General features: G+C 39.9%; 1 protein-coding gene across 2 annotated transcripts; it reads left to right on the top strand.

Annotated features, from left to right (window-relative positions):
• The first annotated feature begins 1 nt into the window (after nt 1).
• Nucleotides 2–8,149, top strand: kbtbd4 (kelch repeat and BTB (POZ) domain containing 4). Of its 2 annotated transcripts, none has more exons than XM_060838583.1 (4): nt 2–75; nt 2,288–2,914; nt 4,037–4,143; nt 6,804–8,148. In XM_060838583.1, exons 2-4 carry the CDS (start codon nt 2,311–2,313, stop codon nt 7,659–7,661), a joined length of 1,569 nt encoding a protein of 522 aa, XP_060694566.1. In that variant the 5' UTR covers nt 2–75; nt 2,288–2,310; the 3' UTR covers nt 7,662–8,148. The 2 variants fall into 2 exon arrangements, with proteins under 2 accessions (XP_060694566.1, XP_060694564.1); XM_060838581.1 differs by lacking the exon at nt 2–75 and adding an exon at nt 81–145 and having other exon boundaries at nt 6,804–8,149.
• The last annotated feature ends 369 nt before the right edge of the window (nt 8,150–8,518 follow it).

Below are 8,518 nucleotides of genomic sequence, written 5' to 3'. Positions count from 1 at the left end.
CATGTCGCGGTGTCCACCTCCATTCTTCCCCCTTCCCCTCTCAGACGCTGTGGCCGCGGCTCCAGGCAATCAGAGGTAAAACAAAACAAAAGAGAGATTTGGATGGGGTTGGAAAAGCGATTCCACTCGGTTAATAAATACAGAGGTAAATTCGAGGGAGTGTCTTGTTCCTGGGTTCCCGGTTATTGAGTTTCTCTCTCCCTGAGCCACAGGGGCCTGAATAAGGCACTTCCAGCACCACACTCTCACCCCCAGCATCTGCAGTCCTCACTTTCACCAAAGGAACTTTCCTGTTGAATACATTCACCCTTTTCAAGATAAGTTTATTCATTTAATAATTTCATTTTATTGTTAAAAATACACTTTCCTGCTTAATAACTTCCATTTTCTGTTTAATAATGCACTTTTCTGCCTAATTTCCACTTTAATAATTTCTCCCTTTGTTTAATATTTTTACTCATTTAATCATTTCCTTTTTCTGTTTAATTGTTCACTTTTCTTAATAAGTTAATCTTTCTATTAAATAAGCCGAACTTCTGTTTAATAATTTGCATTTCATTTAATATTTAACATTTCTGTTTATAATTGCATCCTTACTTTTTGTCATCTTTTGTTTAATTTGTTCATAGGCCAGCATTTATTGCTCATCACTAATTTACTTGAAAATGCAGTGGTGAGTCACCTTTCTGAACCACTGCAGTCCATGTGTTGTAGGGATATCCATAGTGCTGTTAGGAAGCGAGTTCTAGGAATTTAACCCAGTAAAGGGAAGGAATTTAGTTCCAAGTTAGGATTGCATACAGCTTGGAAAGAGAAATTGCAAATGTTTTTGTCTTCCCAGGTGTGTGTGTGGGTTGGGGGTGAGGGGTGTGTGCAGCAGAGAGTGCTGTTGAATGTATTTTCATGAGTTACTGCAGTGCATCTCATAGATGGTAGCTACTGCTGTCACTGTGAGGGTAGTGAGCTTTAATGTGGTGGATAGGGTAGTCAGTCAGCTACTTTGCCTTGTTTCGTTTGTTGAGTAGAACTGCACCCATCCAGATAAATCAATATTATTCCATCACACTCATGACTGTACTTAATTGAGTATGAACAGACATGTTGGAATGGGGACAGGAGGTGCTCACTGCCGAACTCATCGCCTTTGACCTGTTCTTGTAGCCACAGTTTATATGGCTGGGCCAGTTCATTTTTTGATCAATTTTAACTTCCAAAATATTGATAATGCAGGTTACCATCTTTCTGCTTAATGTCCCTTTTTATGCTAAATAATCCATCTTTCTGTTCAATCTTTTCAGCTTTGATGTTGCTAAAAAAAACGCACTTGGCTAAGCTTTTCATCTTGCACTTGCCAGGATTGCACTTAACAATTTAAAGTGAAATAATATTTTTGAACAGTATGGGAAAAGCATGCTGATTTATTGGCAAGTAGACTCTGGTGGAGGCATTGAGAATGCACCTGTTAAATGATGACTGACAGTTATCTGCCAAGCTTTGTGTAAATTTAAAACAGGTAGGTGCGTGATTTGCTCTGAGTAATAATCCAGAGAATGTCTGTCTCCTATTTTGTTATAATTAAATAGGTGTGATGTGTGAACAATTTCTCGCTATCTGCAAAGAAAAGGACCCTATCTATTATTATGTGCAGCTGTCAGTATATGTAAATGCCTCTTGCTGTCAGCCTGGCTTATGATCTGTCAGTTATCTAATTGGTACATTGTTAAATAGTATTTCCTTGCGCTATTGGGTTATGTCTTGTTAAAATTAGAACTACATATTGCACTACAATTTTTGCCATAACTTTTCCCAAAGATACTGCCTCAAGAAATATTGATCATTATTAAAAGGTATTTAATGTCTCTCCTGGCATTAGGTAGGGTTCCTACACAATCTATTAAGACCCTATTCAGCAGTTCTTCAAAACCTTAAATCAGGTTGTTTAAGTTCTGGGTTGGGGTTTGCCCACTACCTGACATGTTGTGGTTAAAATCTGATCAGTCATGATCTTATTGAATGGCAGAGCTGCTCAAAGGGCTGAATGGCTTATTCTTGTTCCTTGTTTATTTGTTCATATATTCAAGTAAGACATTGCTGCTTTATATTACTGGTGAAATACAATATTCACAATTGTGTATTTTAATGTGTAGATTAGCAAAAGAGATTACTGGCTTTATCTTTCTATTTTCCTAAAATAGTGAAGTTTCATAATACAAAAGTACAAAAGAAAATTAATTTTTAAATAATTTAGGTTCTAAAACTATATTTTTTAATGAAATTATTCCCATAGGTCCTGTTTTATCTGCTGCAAAAATGGAGCTAAATAGTGATGCAGGAGGTGCAGCCATCGCAGGAACGACAGATGAAAGTTATTTTATGAGCTATACCTTCACAGATAGATTCCATTCTGTACGGGTTGCCCAGAGTATTATGGATCTGTGCCTTGAAGACCGGCTGTTTGCAGATGTTACCATCTCTGTGGAAGGCAAAGAATTCCAGCTGCATCGACTCGTGCTTTCTGCTCAGAGCTGCTTCTTCCGTTCCATGTTCACCTCTAACTTAAAAGAAGCTCATAATGATGTTATTGAACTCAAAGATGTAAATGCAAGTGTTTTCCAGCTTCTTGTGGACTATATTTACCGGGGCACTGTAAAACTGAGAGTGGAGGACCTCCAGGAGACATACGAGGTGGCAGATATGTATCAGTTAACATCACTTTTTGAAGAGTGCTCTCGGTTTCTGGCTCGGACTGTTGACATCAGGAATTGTTTACAGGTCATGTGGTTAGCGGATCAGCACAGTGACCAGAAACTGTACACAGCAGCAAAACAATGTGCAAAAACACATCTGTCACAGCTTCACAAGACAGAAGATTTTGTGAAACTACCTGTAAGATTGTTTACAGATATCATTAAAGGTATGTGTTTTCCTGTCTTCATTTTTCTATTGAGTCTTCTCAAGTTTTTCTTGCATCCAGAAGGCTGTAAAATGTCTAATCAGAAGTTCAGGTGCTCTTCTCCCAAGTTTGCATGGCTTCACTGTAACACTGCAGTGGGTCGAAGACAGAAGTGTGAGCATGCAAACCAGGTGGTGAATTAAGTTGAAAGTGGTGGATGCTCGAAACTCCACACAGACAGTCACCCAAGGCTGGAATCGAACCTGGGACCCTCGTGTTGTGAGGCAGCAGTGCTAACCACTGAGCCACCGTGCTGCCCCCATATTGGAGACTCTACCATATCTCCAGGCCAAAATGTGTAGGGAGGTTCAGTGATTAGCACTGTTGCCTCACAGCGCCAGGGACCCGGGTTCAATTCCCGCCTCGGGCAACTGTCTGTGTGTAGCTTGTATGTTCTCCCCATGTCTGCGGGGGTTTCCTCCCACAGTCCAAAGATGTGCAGGTTTGGTGAATTGGGTGTGCTAAATTGCCCATAGTGTTAGGTGCATTAGTCAGGGGTAAATGAAGGGGAATGGGTCTGGGTTGGTTGCTTTTCAGAGGGTCAGTGAGGACTTGTTGGGCCGAGGGCCTGTTGCCACACTGTAGGGAATCTGTCTGTCTGCCTGTCTGTCTGCCTGTCTGTCTGTCTATCTATCTTTGCAAATTGCCAAAATAAGATAAGGTAGGGGTGAGCATTAATACCACTGAGTTAGTAATCCATAATCCAAGACTACTGTTCTGAGGACATGAGTTCAAATCCCACCTCTGCAGATGATTACATTTAAATTCAATAAAAATCCAGAATAGAATGCTGGCCAAATGACAACAATTGTTGTAAATATCCATCTCAATTACTCACATTCTTTAGGAATGGAAATCTGCCACTTTACCTGGTCAGCAATGTGGCTGACTCTTAACTGCCCTTTGGGCATGACCAATAAATGCTGGCTTAGTCAGTGATACCTACATCCCATGAATAGATTTTAAAAATTCATATTCTGAGTAAACTGTAACACACCACTATCAGACTAGTTTGGTAGCCAGCTCAAAAACAGTACAGAACGGATTGTATCAAAAAAGTGTTTTTCTTTCTCGATCCTGTAGATGGTGTTCCCAGTTCCCAGAAACCTGCAAAAGCAATAGAAACATGGATAGATCACAATAAGGAAGAGCGAGCACAATATTCTGAGAACCTGACATCCAGTTTAAAGGTATGTTACCTCAAAACTACATCATGTAAGTACCTCCCTCCCCATTACAGATTGAAACTAATGTTACCTGTAAGTGTGAAACAGAAGAATTCCTGCAGAATAATGCTAATTGAAGAGTTTGCTTTTTACCTTTTCCGGAAATGTATTATTCCAAATTTTTCCAAATAGTGAGAAGGCTTGATCAGATGATTTGGGTTATAAGTGATGAATGTTGGCTTTGTAGTTTTGCAGAGTTCTAAATAATGCAACATTCCTACAAGCTACTTTTGAGTTCCAGGACATCATGGCAGGAGTTTTCAGGGAAGCATCCTTAGCACAACCATTTGTAACCACTTTCATCAGTGACCTTCCCACCATCATAAGGATGGAGACTGTCTGCTAACAATTTCAGTGGCATCCTCAGTAATGCAACTGTCCATGTTAGATTCCAGTAAGGGTCTGGATAATATTCAAGTTTGAGCAGCCAAGTGACAAGTTACATGGATGACAAGTAAATGTAGTTCATGAGTAACTTGAACAAGAGTGCCCAATCAGCTACCCTTGACTTTTGAGCAATTTTGTAAGAAAACCTCCAAATTTCCCTGCATGCTATAGACCAGCTTGATTTGACATTTATTTGCTGTCCCTGTTGTTTCTGATTGGGTATCCTAGAATTCTCCATCTGGAACTATTTTAGGTGCTCCATCATCACAGTGGAATGGGCTTTTTTTTTGGGCGGCACGGTGGCACAGTGGTTAGCACTGCTGCCTCACAGCGCCTGAGACCCGGGTTCAATTCCCGACTCAGGCGACTGACCGTGTGGAGTTTGCACGTTCTCCCCGTGTCTGTGTGGGTTTCCTCCGGGTGCTCCGGTTTCCTCCCACAGTCCAAAGATGTGCGGGTCAGGTGAATTGGCCATGCTAAATTGCCTGTAGTGTTAGGTAAGGGGTAAATGTAGGGGTATGGGTGGGTTGCGCTTCGGCGGGTCGGTGTGGACTTGTTGGGCCGAAGGGCCTGTTTCCACACTGTAAGTCTAATCTAATCTAGAGTTTCAACCTTGCCAGTGTTGGCCATATCTTGAATACAAATTTTAAAAATCAATAGTTTAACATTTGCAGGCAAAGTCATTGAATACCATTTTCCTACTCTGCATATGTCTATTTTTATGAAGTTCGGAAAGAAAGTTAAGGATCATGATCTGAGTAACTTTAGACCACTGAAGCAGGACATAACATATTTACAGTAAAACCTAAACGTGAGGAGCCCTAATCATCTATTACAGTACACCTTCATTGTTTGGGGTATATTGTTTGGTGATACCAGTATAAGCTGCCAGTTTGGGAGTTTAGCTGATGTTCTTCTAAAAGTTACAGTGTAATCAGAATCCAATGTAATTTGAAACTTGACAACAATGAGAGGCTACTTTTCTTTTGCATTACTGCAATAACCACCAAATGCATTGGTCTGATGGATCTAAGCTTAACATCTAATCTTCTGTTATTTTCCTGGCAAGACCAAACACGATAATCTTGCCACAGTTTGAAAATGCAAAGAAATTTACATCCTTTCTAGAGTTAAATTTAATTTCGCAGTACATTTTAATTATTAGCCAAAACTGGTCTTACCAAAAATTGTAGATAATTCACATAGATTTTCGAACAACACATCATCATTTTAAAGTCGATTATACAGTTGTCTTGCTGTAAGGGTTACACAATACAACATAATTCAGCTGGATCAGGCCCTTCAGCCCACCAAATTACTGGTTTGCCGGTAAGTATTCTCCATAGAGACTGACCAAAAGAAGACCTTTTTTTGATTTACACTGAACTCATAATAAAAATACCTGTTGAGATAACAAGGAAATGGTTCAATAAGTCAGTGTCATCCTGTTTCTCTCCCCTCCTCCTCCCCCCCCCCCCCCCCCCCCACAGTTGAACCAAAATACTCAGAATAAAAGTATAGTTTTAGCTCCTTCATCTTGTTAACTGATGTTACATACTAAATGCTTCTAGTATTGTTAAATGGCTCTACATAATGACTGCTTTTCCGCCTTGTTAACCCATTACCCTTGCCTTCAGCAACCCGTTGTTAACTGTAAGTTCTTATCTGATCTGAGTCATGCTTAGCTGAACCTCTTGTTTCACAAAACTTCTAACTTAACTCTTTCCCTGCCTGCTGACACCCTATACACATCCTCAATAGTAAGCACTAATTCATCCTATCAAAAGAAAAGGCTCAATGATTAGCACTACTGCCTCACAGCGCCAGGGACCCGGGTTCAATTCCCACCTCGGGCGACTGTTTTTGTGGAGTTTGCGCATTCTCCCCATGTCTGTGTGGATTTCCTCCAGGTGCTCCAGTTTCCTCCCACAACCCTAAGATGTGCAGGTAAGCTGAATTGGCCATGCTAAATTGCCCATAGTGTTAGGTACATTAGTCAGGAATACATATCGGGTAGGGGAATGAATCTGGGTGGGTTAATCTCCAGAGGGTTGGTGTGGACTTGTTGGGCCAAAGGTCTTGTTTCCATACTGTAGGGAATCTAATCAAACATTGTCTTTTAGAATCCTCCCATTAATTAAATATGTGTGCAGCTTGTATTAATTTTAAGATTATTATCTAAAGATTAAACACTGCCATTGTTGTTTATCAGGTTTGGAATTTTTTATTTCATACAGGAAATTGGCGAAATTGTTCATATTTATCTGATTGGAAAAGAAGACACTCGGACTCACTCACTGGCAGTTTCTTTACATTGTGATGATGATGCCATTAGTGTCAGTGGACAAAATAGATTGCGTCAGCAAATTACAGCTGCGTGCAAGCATGGCAGTGACTTGTATGTTGTGGGTGGCCCCATTCCACGTCGAATGTGGAAGTGTAATATGGAGACAATGGACTGGGAACAGTGTGCATCACTGCCAAGAGATCGCCTTCAGCACACACTGGTATCTGTACCAAGTGAGGATGCCATTTACTCACTCGGTGGAAAAACTCTACAGGATACACTATCCAGCGCTGTCATTTATTATGTGGTCTGTGATAATGTGTGGGTTGAAACCAATCAGCTGGACACTGCAGTATCTTGCGCTGCCGGTGTTAACCTGAATGGAACTATTTATCTTCTAGGTGGTGAAGAGAATGACTTGGATTTCTTCACCAAACCATCACGTCTAATCCAATGTTTTGACACACATTCCAGAACGTGCCAATTAAAATCATACCTTCTCCCCTTTGCAGGCCGTATGCATGCTGCTATTCACAAGGACCTGATTTTTATTGTAGCTGAGGGGGATTCTTTGGTTTGTTACAATCCTCTGCTCGACAGCTTCACCAGACTGCGTTTCCCAGAGGTATGGAGTCGTGTACCTTCCCTCTGGAAGATTGCTAGTTGTAATGGGTGTATCTATGTTTTCAGAGATAAGTGTAAAAAGGGTGATGCCAATACATTAAAACTGAACCCAGCCACATCTGTGGTGTCAGTAATTAGTGGAATTGAGATACTGCTGACGAATTGGCAATTTGTTTTGGCGTGATTTCAAGTCAAAACTGCAATTCACCCTTGCAGGACTGTTTTGCATTGTGAAGGTTTGTCAAGGTTCGGTGTTACAATTTAATTCAGTATCAATCCACGATTGGACATTGTTTTTTCCCCATAGCTGACAGTAATCAGATATTTGTTGCATTTAACAGGAGATTTAACTGCAGCTTTTAGCTCTTTAGTACATTGGCCACAAAGTACATTGTTTCAAAGTACTGCAGTTGAGAACAAAATTTGATTTTTAACATGTATTGCCTCACAAACTTTATTGGTCCCATTTGAAATTAAAACAATAATGTAAAGGTAAAAGAGAAGCTTCATAATTCTACATAAATGTTATGTCCAAAATATTTTTCAGTAAAGCAAACAGGCAACATTATTTTCAACATTACTTTTATCTTAAAATTATGCTATCAGTTACTTTTATAAAAGAAATAATGTAGTTCTGCAGTAGGTGCTTTAACAAATGTATATTGATGTTTTAAATCTGATCAGGGAAGGTTTTCTCTCTGTCCTTACATATGTGAAATAAACTTGCTCTTTGTTAATAGGCTCGCTGTTTTATTTTATATGGTATACAGAGGAATAGTCGACAATATTCTGTTAAAGTACAGGTCATTCTGCTGTAGCACACATTTCAATAATGTGAATTTGCTGTAACACGATTGAGAAGTTGGGCATACTGTTTCTAAAGCATCAACTTTTAAGTGTGTATTGGTTATAACGTGATTCTGGCCCCATTATTTAAATGGTGCTGCTATGATACGATTTTCTTAACACTGGGTTGCACAAGATAGAACTACCGTGTTATAACAGAACCATCTGTATGTCACACTGTGGAGGAGTGGAGTG

This window comes from Hemiscyllium ocellatum, chromosome 18, assembly GCF_020745735.1.
Source record: "Hemiscyllium ocellatum isolate sHemOce1 chromosome 18, sHemOce1.pat.X.cur, whole genome shotgun sequence".
In the NCBI taxonomy this organism is placed as follows: domain Eukaryota; kingdom Metazoa; phylum Chordata; class Chondrichthyes; order Orectolobiformes; family Hemiscylliidae; genus Hemiscyllium; species Hemiscyllium ocellatum.
The sequence above is the reverse complement of the archived record's forward strand: the minus strand, read 5'-3'. Positions and strand labels throughout refer to the sequence as shown.